This window comes from Symphalangus syndactylus, chromosome 2 (genome assembly GCF_028878055.3).
Source record: "Symphalangus syndactylus isolate Jambi chromosome 2, NHGRI_mSymSyn1-v2.1_pri, whole genome shotgun sequence".
Classification (NCBI taxonomy): domain Eukaryota; kingdom Metazoa; phylum Chordata; class Mammalia; order Primates; family Hylobatidae; genus Symphalangus; species Symphalangus syndactylus.
The window spans coordinates 85,256,606-85,272,831 of record NC_072424.2 but is presented as its reverse complement, the minus strand read 5'-3'; the positions used below and the strand labels follow the sequence as shown (position 1 = coordinate 85,272,831).

Genomic DNA, 16,226 nt, shown 5'->3' with positions numbered 1-16,226 from the left:
GTAAAGTAGAGAGTATGCTTAACAACCCGCCTCCGTCTTTACGGCAGGCCGCATTCCATGCCTCCAATATGGCGTCTTCCACATAGGCAGTGGCTGTGGTTTCTACCCCGAGTGGCCGGGGGCAGTGCTGAGCTGGGACTGTTTGCCCAGCCTGGGCTGCAGAAAGCAGCAGTTAAAGTTCGTTTCTGGTCACTGCTCCAGGAAGCCACCTTACTCTGAGGGTCAAGAATTGCCGCTTCCTTTTAGTTACTGCAAGTTCCTCCTCTGCCCCTGGTTTGTTTCCCGCGCCACCTCTGGATACCCCCAGGTCCCAGACCCTTCCAGACTTAAACCATGAACCTTCGGCAGCTGCTGTTGCACTTGCCACGTTATCTCGGAGCCTCGGGTTCCCTGCGTCGCCTGTGGTGGTCCCCGTCCCTCGACACCATCTCTTCGGTGGGCTCTTGGCGTGGTCAGTCCTCCAAGTCCCCGGCCCACTGGAATCAGGTAGTGTCAGAGGCGGAGAAGATCGTGGGGTACCCCACGTCCTTCATGAGCCTTCGCTGCCTGCTGAGCGACGAGCTCAGCAACATCGCTATGCAGGTGCGGAAGCTGGTGGGCACTCAGCACCCTCTGCTTACCACAGCCAGGTGAGCTACCCCTCTCCCGCTGACACACTCGCACTCATTGGAATACTTTTTTTCTGGCGGGCACACGCGTTCTACCTCTCTCAGACTGGCTCCTGGTTTATCTCTTTTTAGTCCTTCCTTTTTACTCACTCCTCCTAGACATTCCATGTTGTCCCTTCTCTAGTCCACTTAACGTTCTTGCTCAGCTGAGTGGATAAGTGGTTTTCTTTGAAACACTTGTATGCTTTCCGCGACTTTGCTTCTTAATTGTTGAGGATGAAGATGCCTCAGTGATTTGTGGAGAAATCGAGCGGAGATGTAGGTTTATTGAGTCACTTCCTAGAAATTTTTTTTTTTTAATGGGATAGATTAATTTTCTGTCCCGCACTGTTCAGGGGGTCACCTCCAGAAAGTAGGCAAGGAGAGAGAGAGAGGCTGAAGGTAGATAATTCTTTCCAACGAATGTCTAGGGGTTGAAGTAGGAATTTATCCTGTTAGTAGTCATTATCTTCTTAGGATATTTATCACTTATGCTGTATTACTGCTGTGAAACCTGCCTTTAGTATTTATAAAAGTTTTTTTTTTTTTTTTTTTTTGAGACGGAGTCTCGCTCTGTCGCCCAGGCTGGAGTAGCTGGGACTACAGGTGCCCGCCACCACGACCGGCTAATTTTGTTTTTGTATTTTTAATAGAGACGGGGTTTCACCGTGTTAGCCAGGATCGTCTTAATCTCCTGCCTCGGCCTCCCAAAGTGCTGGGATTACAGGCGTGAGCCACCGTGCCCGGCCAAAAGTTTTTTTTTTTTTCTTCCACTTAAACCCTACACCTTCTGATTTGTAATTAAACATACAGCGAAGTTACAAAAATAATATAGTTCAAAGAACACACTTGCATACCCTTTAATCAGATCCACCTACTACTTAGATATGTCTATATATGTCGATATATACATTAAATACATATACACACAGATATATATACTATTCACGTGTATATATCTTTCTATATATTTTTTTCTGAATCATTTGATGGTAGATTGCATACATCACGATCCTTTTCCCCTAAATACTTCAGTATGTATTTCCTAAGCATAGTGGTAATCTCCTATGTAAGTATGCTACAGTTACCAACTTAGGTATATTTAATATTGATACAATACTTTTATTTAATCTACCATTTAATTTCAATTTTGTTAATTGGCCTAATAATGTTCTTTATAGCATTCTTTACCCTCCAGGACAGGATTCAGTCCAGGATCAAGTATTGCATATCTCTTCTTGGCTTTTATGACTAGAGCACTGGTTCTCAACTGGGGCAGTTTCCCCCCCGAGGACATTTGGCATGTATGGAGACATTTTTGGTTGTCACAAATGGAGGCACAATACTGGCATTTAGTGGATAGAGGCCAGTGATGCTACCCTTCAATTCCCAGGACAGACCCACAAGAAGTAATTAGGTGCTGCAAAATGTCAGTAGTGCCCCAGTGGAGAAATCCAGGACTAAAAGGACCTTTTTCTGTTGATGTTTTTAAAAGTAAACTTCTATTTTGAAGTAGTTTTAGATTTACATGCAGTTGGAAGAAATAACACAAAGAAATCTAATATACACCTAACCCTGTTTCTCCCAATGGTAACATCTTTTGAAACGATGGTGTAATATCATAAGCAGGGTATTTATGTTGATACAGTTAAGATAAGGAACATATTCAGCACTATAAGGATTCCTCATTTTGCTCTTTTTTAGCCACACTCACTTCCCTTACTCACCCCTTGCTTTAATTTTTCGAGGCACCTGTCATTTTCTTACTACAAAAGTTATCAAATAGTAATAATACAGTGATTTTATTCCTTGGCATTGTTCCCAGTTATCAGGAATGTCACCTTATGATTAACTGGAATGTTAGTTTTCTAGAGATTCTAGATGATACACACTCAAAACACATAGACACACACATATTTTTAAAGCTTAATGAAACGAATAAGCCTATTATTACCAAACTTAAGAACTGTAACTTTACCAGTCCTGTTGAAGCTAAATGTGTACTCCTCAGTCCATCTCCCTGGCTCCCACTAAAGTGTTTTTAAACACTTTTCAAAATTACCAGGGGTCCTGGTGTGGTGTCTCATGTCTGTGATCCCAGCACTTTGGGAGGCAAAGTAGAAAGATTTCTTGAGCCCAGGAGTTCGAGACCAGCCCGGGCAACATAGCAAAACCCTATCTCTACAAAAAATAAAATAAATTAGTTGGGCATGGGGGTGCACATCTGTAGTCCCAGCTGCTTGGGAGGATTGCGATTGCTTGAGCTGGGAGGTCAAGGCTGTTGTGAGCCGTGATTGTGCCACTGCACACCTGTCTGGGCAAGAGACCCTGTCTCAAAATAAAATGAAATAAATAAAATTACATTGTTATTTTTCTAAATAATAATGTTTCATTTTACTGGTTTCTTTGCAATGTACAAATATGATAGTTTATTGCATATGGCCTTATGTGACTTCCTTTTTAAAATTCATGGTTTCTGAGATTCATCCATGTTGTGTGTTTAACTGTAGTTCATTAGGTTTTCACTGTGTATGAAATTCTGTTGTGTGAATATACCACAGTCATCTTTTATTTGTTTCTTTATTTTCAGACAGAGTTTCACTCTTATTGCCCAGGCTGGAGTGCAGTAGCACAATCTCGGCTCACTGCAGCTTCCGCCTCTCGGGTTCAAGCGATTCTCCTGCCTCAGTCCCCCAAGTACCTGGGATTACAGGTGTCCGCCACCATGCCTGGCTAATTTTTGTATTTTTAGTAGGGACAGGGTTTCACCATGTTGGCCAGGCTAGTCTTGAACTCCTGACCTCGTGATCTGCCCACCTCAGCCTCCCAAAGTGCTGGGATTATAGGCGTGAGCCACCACACCGGGCCTTATAGTCATCTTATAATTAACATTTGGGTTGTTGCATTTCTTAGTATTATGAAAAATGCTGTTATAAATATGTTTGCATATCTTTTGGTGTTCATGTCATGAGGATATAAAAACAAGAGCATAATTGTTGGATGTGCACATGTTTATCTTTAGAATGCTTTCTAAAGTGAGTGTACCAGTTTATACTCTCATAAACAACTTCTGAGTTCAGGTTACTCCTAGTTCTCATAACACTAGAACTAAGAGGTTTCTTAAGGGTTTTTTTGTTTGTTTGTTTGTTTGTTTTTTTCTGAGACAGAGTCTCGCTCTATCGTCAGGCTGGAGGGCAGTGGCATGATCTCGGCTCACTGCAACCTCCGACTCCCTGGTTCAAGCGATTCTCCTGCCTAAGCCTCCCAAGTAGGTGGGATTGCAGGCACGTGCCACCACACCCAGCTAATTTTTGTATTTTTAGTAGAGAAGGGGTTTCACCATGTTGGCCACGATGGTCTTGAGCTCCTGACCTCATGATCTGCCCACCTCGGCCTCCCAAAGTATTAGAATTACAGGCATGAGCCACTGCACCTGGCCCAGGTTTCTTAGTTTTCAGTAATCCAGTAGGAGGTTTCTTTGTGTTTGATGGGAATGATAGTGTCAATGATAGGGGCTGTAATATTGCATTATGAGTATTGTAGTCCATCATAAAGCACAGAAGTGAAAAGGGTGAAGCTAAAAAGAGCCTTATTAATGTCTATATTCTGAGAACTGTAGTTTATCTACTTAGTTGCAATAGCATCAGATGAGGGTTTGGAGAAGATCTCTTCAGAGGCCACCAGAGGCACCCTAGATGAAAGTTTGTGAGACTAATGGTTCTGAAACTTTCCTAATTGTTGCCTAACCTGCCTTGTAGTACTATAGTACAGTGACAGAATTGGAAAGGCACAGAATAAGTAAGTTTTTGCAAAGTTGTCACAGCATGTATGAATTGCTATATTTTGTAAGAAAAGAAAGAGCTATAATAGCTTACCAACCAAAAAAAGTCCAGGACCAGATGGATTCACAGCCGAATTCTACCAGAGGTACAAGGAGGAGCTGGTACCATTCCTTCTGAAACTATTCCAATCAATAGAAAAAGAGGGAATCCTCCCTAACTCATTTTATGAGGCCAGCATCATCCTGATACCAAAGCCTGGCAGAGACACAACCAAAAAAGAGAATTTTAGACCAATATCCTTGATGAACATCGATGCAAAAATCCTCAATAAAATACTGGCAAACCGAATCCAGCAGCACATCAAAAAGCTTATCCACCATGATCAAGTGGGCTTCATCCCTGGGACGCAAGGCTGGTTCAACATATGCAAATCATTAAATGTAATCCAGCATATAAACAGAACCAAAGACAAAAACCACATGATTATCTCAATAGGTGCAGAAAAGGCCTTTCACAAAATTCAACAACCCTTCATGCTAAAAACTCTCAATAAATTAGGTATTGATGGGACGTATCTCAAAATAATAAGAGCTATCTATGACAAACTCACAGCCAATATCATACTGAATGGGTAAAAACTGGAAGCATTCCCTTTGAAAACTGGCACAAGACAGGGATGCCCTCTCTCACCACTCCTATTCAACATAGTGTTGGAAGTTCTGGCCAGGGCAATCAGGCAGGAGAAAGAAATAAAGGGTATTCAATTAGGAAAAGAGGAAGTCAAATTGTCCCTGTTTGCAGATGACATGATTATATATCTAGAAAACCCCATTGTCTCAGCCCAAAATCTCCTTAAGCTGATAAGCAACTTCAGCAAAGTCTCAGGATACAAAATCAATGTACAAAAATCACAAGCATTCTTATACACCAATAACAGAAAAACAGAGAGCCAAATCATGGGAGAACTCCCATTCACAACTGCTTCAAAGAGAATAAAATACCTAGGAATCCAACTTGCAAGGGATGTGAAGGACCTCTTCAAGGAGAACTACAAACCACTGCTCAATGAAGTAAAAGAGGATACAAACAAATGGAAGAACATTCCATGCTCATGGGTAGGAAGAATCAATATTGTGAAAATGGCCATACTGCCCAAGGTAATTTATAGATTCAATGCCATCCCCATCAAGCTACCAATGACTTTCTTCACAGAATTAGAAAAAACTACTTTAAAGTTCATATGGAACCAAAAAAGAGCCCGCATCGCCAAGTCAGTCCTAAGCCAAAAGAACAAAGCATTATGCTCCCTGATTTCAAACTATACTACAAGGCTACAGTAACCAAAACGGCATGGTACCGGTACCAAAACAGAGACATAGATCAATGGAACAGAACAGAGCCCTCAGAAGTAATGCTGCATATCTGCAACCATCTGATCTTTGACAAACCTGACAAAAAGAAGAAATGGGGAAAGGATTCCCTATTTAATAAATGGTGCTGGGAAAACTGGCTAGCCATATGTAGAAAGCTGAAACTGGATCCCTTCCTTACACCTTATACAAAAATTAATTCAAGATGGATTAAAGACTTACATGTTAGACCTGAAACGATAAAAACCCTAGAAGAAAACCTAGGCAATACCATTCAGTACATAGGCATGGGCAAGGACTTCATGTCTAAAACACCAAAAGCAAAGGCAACAAAAGCCAAAATGGACAAATGAGATCTAATTAAACTAAAGAGCTTCTGCACAGCAAAAGAAACTACCATCAGGGTGAACAGGCAACCTACAAAATGGGAGAAAATTTTTGCAACCTACTCATCTGACAAAGGGCTAATATCCAGAATCTACAATGAACTCAAACAAATTTACAAGAAAAAAACAAACAATCCCATCAAAAAGTGGGCGAAGGATATGAACAGACACTTCTCAAAAGAACACATTTATGCAGCCAAAAGACATATGAAAAAATGCTCATCATCACTGGCCGTCAGAGAAATGCAAATCAAAACCACAATGAGATACCATCTCACATCAGTTAGAATGGCCATCATTAAAAACTCAGGAAACAACAGGTGCTGGAGAGGATGTGGAGAAATAGGAACACTTTTACACTGTTGGTGGGACTGTCAACTAGTTCAACCATTGTGGAAGTCAGTGTGGCAATTCCTCAGGGATCTAGAACTAGAAATACCATTTGACCCAGCCATCCCATTACTAGGTATATACCCAAAGGATTATAAATCATGCTGCTATAAAGACACATGCACACGTATGTTTATTGTGGCACTATTCACAATAGCAAAGACTTGGAACCAACCCAAATGTCCAACAACGATAGGCTGGATTAAGAAAATGTGGCACATATACACCATGGAATACTAGACAGCCATAAAAAATGATGAGTTCGTATCCTTTGTAGGGACATGGATGAAGCTGGAAACCATCATTCTCAGTAAACTATCACAAGGACAAAAAACCAAACACCGCATGTTCTCACTCATAGGTGGGAATTGAACAATGAGAACACATCGACACAGGAAGGGGAACATCACACTCCGGGGCCTGTTGTGGGGTGGAGGGGAGGGGAGAGGGATAGCATTAGGAGATACATCTAATGCTAAACGATGAGTTAATGGGTGCAGCATGCCAACATGGCACATGTATACATATGTAACCTGCACATTGTGCACATATACCCTAAAACTTAAAGTATAATAATAATAATAAAAAAAGGAGCTAATCTGCATATAATTTTATTCTATTTACTACGATGATGTGTTGCAAATTATTTAAACAGCCTAAACTCATAGACAGCCAATGAAGAAACTTTTGGGGTGTGGATATGTATCTGTATATATTTGTGTATACACTGTGCACAGCTATTTCAGCAAAGGAGCAGGCATTTGATCCAGAGGTTAAGCAGGTAATGATTATTGTAAATTATAACTAAAATCAAGGATTAAGCAGCTGTATTTTTTTGTTTTTTATTTTTATTTTTTTGAGGCAGAGTCTTGCTCTGTTGCCCAGGCTGCAGCCATTTACTTTTCGAATAAAGCTACATGGTATGTTAGGGGTGAATCGTGTCTAACAGCCCTAAAATTTAGATGAATGGTGACTTTGTTAGCAAACAGCAGGAAAAAGAAAAAAGGAAACCACCATAATTTGCTATTCACTGATCTCTTTACCTAAGACATCTTGTCAAGAAAAGGGAAAAACAGCCTGGATGTGACATATATTCTTTTTTTTTTTTTTTTTTTTTTTTTGACAATCACTACACTTTTCTTTTCTTTTTTTTTTAATTGAAAAGTAATTTTAATTATAACTAAAGTCACTTAAAGAATGTCAAAAGTAAACTTTCATTTATAATGAGCACCAAGATTTCTTAAAATCCCATTTCTCAGCTGCCTCCAGGTTTTTCCCTTTCCAATTTTTTTTTTTTTTTTTAAGTTTCAACCTTTTCTTTTTTTTTTTAATTATACTTTAGGGTTTTAGGGTACATGTGCACAATGTGCAGGTTTGTTACATATGTATCCATGTGCCATGTTGATTTCCTGCACCCATTAACTCGTCATTTAGCATTAGGTGTATCTCCTAATGCTGTCCCTCCCCCCTCCCCCCACCCCACAACAGTCCCCGGAGTGTGATGTTCTCCTTCCTGTGTCCATGAGTTCTCATTGTTCAATTCCCACCTATGAGTGAGAACATGCGGTGTTTGGTTTTTTGTCCTTGTGATAGTTTACTGAGAATGATGTTTTCCAGCTTCATCCATGTCCCTACAAAGGATACGAACTCATCATTTTTTATGGCTGCATAGTATTCCATGGTGTATATGTGCCACATTTTCTTAATCCAGTCTATCGTTGGACATTTGGGTTGGTTCCAACTGTTTGCTATTGTGAATAGTGCCGCAATAAACATAAGTGTGCATGTGTCTTTATAGCAGCATGATTTACAGTCCTTTGGGTATATACCCAGTAATGGGATGGCTGGGTCAAATGGTATTTCTAGTTCTAGATCCCTGAGGAATTGCCACACTGACTTCCACAATGGTTGAACTAGTTGACAGTCCCACCAACAGTGTAAAAGTGTTCCTATTTCTCCACATCCTCTCCAGCACCTGTTGTTTCCTGATTTTTTAATGATGGCCATTCTAACTGGTGTGAGATGGTATCTCACTGTGGTTTTGATTTGCATTTCTCTGATGGCCAGTGATGAGGAGCATTTCTTCATGTGTTTTTTGGCTGCATAAATGTCTTCTTTTGAGAAGTGTCTGTTCATGTCCTCTGCCCACTTTTTGATGGGGTTGTTTGTTTTTTTCTTGTAAATTTGTTTGAGTTCATTGTAGATTCTGGATATTAGCCCTTTGTCAGATGAGTAGGTTGCAAAAATTTTCTCCCATTCTGTAGGTTGCCTGTTCACTCTGAAGATAGTTTCTTTTGCTGTGCAGAAGCTCTTTAGTTTAATGAGATCCCATTTGTCGATTTTGGCTTTTGTTGCCATTGCTTTTGGTGTTTTAGACATGAAGTCCTTGCCCACGCCTATGTCCTGAATGGTATTGCCTAGGTTTTCTTGTAGGATTTTAATGGTTTTAGGTCTAACATATAAGTCTTTAATCCATCTTGAATTAATTTTTGTATAAGGTGTAAGGAAGGGATCCAGTTTCAGCTTTCTACATATGGCTAGCCAGTTTTCCCAGCACCATTTATTAAATAGGGAATCCTTTCCCCATTTCTTCTTTTTGTCAGGTTTGTCAAAGATCAGATAGTTGTAGCTATGCGGCATCATTTCTGAGGGCTCTGTTGTGTTCCATTGATCTATGTCTCTGTTGTGGTACCAATACCGTGCTGTTTTGGTTGCTGTAGCCTTGTAGTATAGTTTAAAGTCAGGTAGCGTGATGCCTCCAGCTTTGTTCTTTTGGCTTAGGATTGACTTGGCGATGCGGGCTCTTTTTTGGTTCCATATGAACTTTAAAGTAGTTTTTTCCAATTCTGTGAAGAAAGTCATTGGTAGCTTGATGGGGATGGCATTGAATCTATAAATTACCTTGGGCAGTATGGCCATTTTCACGATATTGATTCTTCCAACCCATGAGCATGGAATGTTCTTCCATTTGTTTGTATCCTCTTTTATTTCATTGAGCAGTGATTTGTAGTTCTCCTTGAAGAGGTCCTTCACATCCCTTGTAAGTTGGATTCCTAGGTATTTTATTCTCTTTGAAGCAATTGTGAATGGGAGTTCACTCATGATTTGGCTCTCTGTTTGTCTGTTATTGGTGTACAAGAATGCTTGTGATTTTTGTACATTAATTTTGTATCCTGAGACTTTGCTGAAGTTGCTAATCAACTTAAGGAGATTTTGGGCTGAGACAATGGGGTTTTCTAGATATACAATCATGTCATCTGCAAACAGGGACAATTTGACTTCCTCTTTTCCTAATTGAATACCCTTTATTTCCTTCTCCTGCCTGATTGCTCTGGCCAGAACTTCCAACACTATGTTGAATAGGAGTGGTGAGAGAGGGCATCCCTGTCTTGTGCCAGTTTTCAGAGGGAATGCTTCCAGTTTTTGCCCATTCAGTATGATATTGGCTGTGGGTTTGTCATAGATAGCTCTTATTATTTTGAGATACGTCCCATCAATACCTAATTTATTGAGAGTTTTTAGCATGAAGGGTTGTTGAATTTTGTCAAAGGCCTTTTCTGCATCTATTCAGATAATCATGTGGTTTTTGTCTTTGGTTCTGTTTATATGCTGGATTACATTTATTGATTTGCGTATGTTGAACCAGCCTTGCATCCCAGGGATGAAGCCCACTTGATCATGGTGGATAAGCTTTTTGATGTGCTGCTGGATTCGGTTTGCCAGTATTTTATTGAGGATTTTTGCATCAATGTTCATCAAGGATATTGGTCTGAAATTCTCTTTTTTGGTTATGCCTCTGCCAGGTTTTGGTGTCAGGACGATGCTGGCTTCATAAAATGTGTTAGGGAGAATTCTCTCTTTTTCTATCGATTGGAATAGTTTCAGAAGGAATGGTACCAGTTCCTCCTTGTACCTCTGGTAGAATTCAGCTGTGAATCCATCAGGTCCTGGACTCTTTTTGGTTGGTAAGCTATTGATTATTGCCACAATTTCAGAACCTGTTATTGGTCTATTCAGAGATTCAACTTCTTCCTGGTTTAGTCTTGGGAGGGAGTATTTGTCGAGGAATTTATCCATTTCTTCTAGATTTTCTAGTTTATTTGCATAGAGGTGTTTGTAGTATTCTCTGATGGTAGATTGTATTTCTGTGGGATCGGTGGTGATATCCCCTTTTTCATTTTTTATTGCATCTATTTGATTCTTCTCTCTTTTCTTCTTTATTAGTCTTGCTAGCGGTCCATCAATTTTGTTGATCTTTTCAAAAAACCAGCTCCTGGATTCATTAATTTTTTGAAGGGTGTTTTGTGTCTCTATTTCCTTCAGTTCTGCTCTGATTTTAGTTATTTCTAGCATTCTGCTAGCTTTTGAATGTGTTTGCTCTTGCTTTTCTAGTTCTTTTAATTGTGATGTTAGGGTGTCAATTTTGGATCTTTCCTGCTTTCTCTTGTGGGCATTTAGTGCTATAAATTTCCCTCTACACACTGCTTTGAATGTGTCCCAGAGATTCTGGTATGTTGTGTCTTTGTTCTCGTTGGTTTCAAAGAACATCTTTATTTCTGCCTTCATTTCATTATGTACCCAATAGTCATTCAGGAGCAGGTTGTTCAGTTTCCATGTAGTTGAGCGGTTTTGAGTGAGTTTCTTAATCCTGAGTTCTAGTTTGATTGCACTGTGGTCTGAGAGACAGTTTGTTATAATTTCTGTTCTTTTACATTTGCTGAGGAGAGCTTTACTTCCAACTATGTGGTCAATTTTGGAATAGGTGTGGTGTGGTGCTGAAAAAAATGTATATTCTGTTGACTTGGGGTGGAGAGTTCTGTAGATGTCTATTAGGTCCACTTTATGTAGAGCTGAGTTCAATTCCTGGATATCCTTGTTAGCTTTCTGTCTCGTTGATCTGTCTAATGCTGACAGTGGGGTGTTAAAATCTCCCATTATTATTGTGTGGGAGTTTAAGTCCCATTGTAGGTCACTCAGGACTTGCTTTATGAATCTGGGTGCTCCTGTGTTGGGTGCATATATATTTAGGATAGTTATCTCTTCTTGTTGAATTGATCCCTTTACCATTATGTAATGGCCTTCTTTGTCTCTTTTGATCTTTGTTGGTTTAAAGTCTATTTTATCAGAGACTAGGATTGCAACCCCTGCCTTTTTTTGTTTTCCAGTTGCTTGATAGATCTTCCTCCATCCCTTTATTTTGAGTCTATGTGTGTCTCTGCACGTGAGATGGGTTTCCTGAATACAGCACACTGATGGGTCCTGACTCCTTATCCAGTTTGCCAGTCTGTGTCTTTTGATTGGAGCATTTAGCCCATTTACATTTAACGTGAATATTGTTATGTGTGAATCTGATCCTGTCATTATGATGTTAGTTGGTTATTTTGCTCGTTAGTTGCTATAGTTTCTTCCTAGCCTCGATGGTCTTTACAATTTGGCATGTTTTTGCAGTGGCTGGTACCGGTTGTTCCTTTCCATGTTTAGTGCTTCCTTCAGGAGCTCTTTTAGGGCAGGCCTGGTGGTGACAAAATCACTCAGCGTTTGCTTGTCTGTAAAGTATTTTATTTCTCCTTCACTTATGAAGCTTAGTTTGGCGGGATAGGAAATTCTGGGTTGAAAATTCTTTTCTTTAAGAATGTTGAATATCGGCCCCCCACTCTCTTCTGGCTTGTAGAGTTTCTGCTGAGAGATCAGCTGTTAGTCTGATGGGCTTCCCTTTGTGGGTAACCCGACCTTTCTCTCTGGCTGCCCTTAACATTTTTTCCTTCATTTCAACTTTGGTGAATCTGACAATTATGTGTCTTGGAGTTGCCCTTCTCGAGGAGTATCTTTGTGGCGTTCTCTGTATTTCCTGAATCTGAATGCTGGCCTGCCTTGCTAGATTGGGGAAGTTCTCCTGGATAATATCTTGCAGAGTGTTTTCCAACTTGGTTCCATTCTCCCCATCATTTTCAGGTACACCAATCAGACGTAGGTTTGGTCTTTTCACATAGTCCCAAATTTCTTGGAGGCTTTGTTCATTTCTTTTTATTCTTTTTTCTCTAAACTTCCTTTCTCTCTTCATTTCATTCATTTCATCTTCCATCAGTGATACCCTTTCTTCCAGTTGATCGCATCTGCTACTGAGGCTTCTGCAATCTTCGCGTAGTTCTCGAAACTTGGCTTTCAGCTCCATCAGCTCCTTTAAGCCCTTCTCTCCATTGGTTATTCTAGTTATCCATTCTTCTAATTTTTTTTCAAAGTTTTTAACTTCTTTGCTATTGTTTTGAATTTCCTCTCGTAGCTCAGAGTAGTTTGATCGTCTGAAGCCTTCTTCTCTCAACTCATCAAAGTCATCCTCCATCCAGCTTTGTTCCGTTGCTGGTGAGGAACTGCGTTCCTTTGGAGGAGGAGAGGTGCTCTTTTTTTTAGAGTTTCCAGTTTTTTTGCTCTGTTTTTTCCCCATCTTTGTGGTTTTGTCTACTTTTTGTCTTTGATGATGGTGATGTACAGATGGGTTTTTGGTGTGGATGTCCTTTCTGTTTGTTAGTTTTCCTTCTACAAGACAGGACCCTCAGCTGCAGGTCTGTTGGAGTTTACTAGAGGTCCACTCCAGACCCTGTTTGGCTGGGTGTCAGCAGCGGTGGCTGCAGAACAGCGGATTTTCGTGAGACCACAAATTCAGCTGTCTGATAGTTCCTCTGAAAGTTTTGTCTCAGAGGAGTACCCGGTTGAATGAGGTGTCAGTCTGCCCCTACTGGGGGGATGCCTCCCAGTTAGGCTGCTCAGGGGTGAGGGACCCACTTTAGGAGGCAGTCTGTCTGTTCTCAGATCTCCAGCTGCGTGCTGGGAGAACCACTACTCTCTTCAAAGCTGTCAGTCAGACAGGGACATTTAAGTCTGTGGAGGTTCTTGCTGAGTTTTTGTTTGTCTGTGCCCTGCCCCCAGAGGTGGAGCCTACAGAGGCAGGCAGGCCTCCTTGAGCTGTGGTGGGCTCCACCCAGTTCAAGCTTCCTGGCTGCTTTGTTTACCTAAGCAAGCCTGGGCAATGGCGGGCGGCCCTCCCCCAGCCTCACTGCTGCCTTGCAGCTTGATCTCAGACTGCTGTGCTAGCAATCAGCGAGACTCCGTGGGCATAGGACCCTCCGAGCCAGGTGCGGGACACAATCTCCTAGTGTGCCGTTTTCCAGGCCTGTTGGAAAAGCGCAGTATTAGGATTCCAGGTGCCGTCTGTTTCCCCTTTCTTTGACTAGGAAAGGGAACTCCCTGACCCCTTGCGCTTCCCGAGTGAGGCAATGCCTCGCCCTGCTTCGGCTCGTGCACAGTGCGCTTCACCGACTGTCCTGCACCCACTGTTAGGCACTCCCTAGTGAGATGAAACCGGTACCTCAAGCAGAAATGCAGAAATCACCCGTCTTCTGTGTCGCTGGGGCTGGGAGCTGGAGACCGGAGCTGTTCCTATTCGGCCATCTTGGCTCGGATGTGACATATATTCTTTAACACTAAATGAGAAATGAGGTTAAAAATCTTGAGGTTTGGTGAGATAATGATTCTGTTACTAGGAACAGAGGAGCATTTAGCTCATTTTTACTCTTGTTCATTTAGATTTTCTAGGATCTCTCTGTTGTAAACGACAATTAGATAAATAATTAATTTACTAAATGTTTATTGAAACTTATGAAGTGATATAAAGAAGTTCAGACCAGGTATAGTGGTTCACGCCTGCAATCCCAGATCTTTGGGAGGCCAAGGTAGGCAGATTGCTTGAGCTTAGGAGTTTGAGACCAACCTGGGCAACATGGTGAAACCCCATCTCTGCAAAAAATACAAAAAATTATCCGGGTGTGCTGGTGCATGCCTGCAGTCTTAGCTACATGGGAGGCTGAGCTGAGAGGATCCTTTAGTCCCAGGAGGTGGAGGCTGTAGTGAGCTGTGGTCCTGCCACTGCACTCTATCCTGGGCAACGGAGTGATACCCTGTCTCAAAAAAAAAAAACAAAAACAAAGGAAATCTAAAACATGGACCCTGTCCCTTGATGAGTTGACACAAAAGATATTTACAAATATCTAACAGAAGGAAACAAATGACTTGTGGTTAATGGGCTACCACATAGAGAGATGGCTTGTAATAGTAGAGAACCTTTCATGGAGAAATTGGGACTCCATTGAAGGATGGACGAATAAAAATTACATAAGTAATGTTTTAGGGTAGTAGTTGTATAATATTTCTTTTTTTCCTTCATGATTCTTTCTTTTTTCCCCTTCTCCAGGCTATCATACCTCTACTAGGTATGGGGAAGACCTTAAAAGCAAGGATAAGCAGTGCAATAAAGTGAGCAGCATGAATAGAGCTAGAATAGTAAAAACTAGAACATTTTAGAATAGCTAAAATGTTGGAAAAAGAAAGCATGGGTGAGGAATCATTCCACCTACTGTTAAATCTTACTATATAGCTGCATTAATCAAAACACTGTGGTATTGGCAGAGGAATAGACAGATCAGTGGAATAGAATAGCGAACCCAGAAATAGATCAACATAAATATGCCCAACTGATTTTTAACAAAAGTGCAAAAACAATTCAATGGAGAGAGGATAGTTTTGTTTTGTTTTGTTTTTTCTTTCTCCAAAAATAGGGCTGGAACAATTGAACATCATAGGCAAAAAAATGAACCATGACCTAAACCTCACACAATATTTTTACAAACTCAATGTAAAATGGATTATTTGTGAAATCAATGTCCACTTAAAATGGATTTAAACTGAAATGTTAAACTATAAAACTTTCAGAAGAAAACAGGATAATATCATGGCCGGGTGCGGTGGCTCACGCCTGAATTCCCAGCACTTTGGGAGGCTAAGGTGGGTGGATCACCTTAGGTCAGGAGTTTGAGACGAGAATTGCTTGAACCTAGGAGGTGGAGGTTGCAATGAGCCGAGACTGCACCACTGCACTCCAGCCTGGGCGATAGAGCAAGACTCAGTCTCAAAAAAAAAGAAAACATAGGATAACATCTTCAGGACCTAGGGCTAGGTAAGCAGTTCTTAGACATGACACCAAAAACTTAATTCATAAAAGAAAACAATAATTGGACTCCATAAAAGTTCGAAACTGGCCAGGCGTGGTGGTTCACGCCTGTAATCCCAGCACTTTGGGAGGCCGAGGCGGGCAGATTACAAGGTCAGGAGTTTGATACCAGCCTGACCAACATGCTGAAACCCCGTCTCTACTAGAAATATAAAAATTAGCTGGGCGTGGTGATGTGCACCTGTAATCCCAGCTACTCAGGAGGCTGAGGCAGGAGAATCGCTTGAACATGGGAGGCAGAGGTTGCAGTGAGCTGAGATCACGCCACTGCAAACCAGCCTGGGTGACAGAGTGAGACTCCGTCTCAAAAAGAAAAAAAAAAAAGTTTGAAACTTAGCTCTGTGAAAGACCCTGTAAAGAGGGTGAAAAGTTTAGCCACAGACTGGGAGAAAATATTTGCAAATCACATATTCAAAGAAGGACTTGTATCCAGATTATGTAAAGAACTCTCTAAACTCAAGAGGCTGGGTGTGGTGGCTCACGCCTGTAATCCCAGAACTTTGGAAGGCCGAGGCAGGTGGATCCCTTGAGGCCAGGAGTTTGAGTGCAGCCTGGCTAACATGGTGAAACCCTGTCTCTACTAAAAATAC

The 16,226-nt window shown here is 41.2% G+C and overlaps 1 protein-coding gene across 5 annotated transcripts in view; it reads left to right on the top strand.

The window, feature by feature from the left end:
• Positions 1-23: 23 nt before the first annotated feature.
• PDSS2 (decaprenyl diphosphate synthase subunit 2) overlaps positions 24-16,226 on the top strand; it is a 317,872-nt gene continuing 301,669 nt past the window's right edge. For all 5 annotated transcript variants that reach the window (XM_055260485.2, XM_063630738.1, XM_055260463.2 and 2 more), the window contains exon 1: positions 24-629. In XM_055260485.2, coding sequence (XP_055116460.1) covers positions 334-629 — 296 coding nt within the window. In that variant the 5' untranslated portion in view covers positions 24-333. The remainder of the gene's footprint in view (positions 630-16,226) is intronic.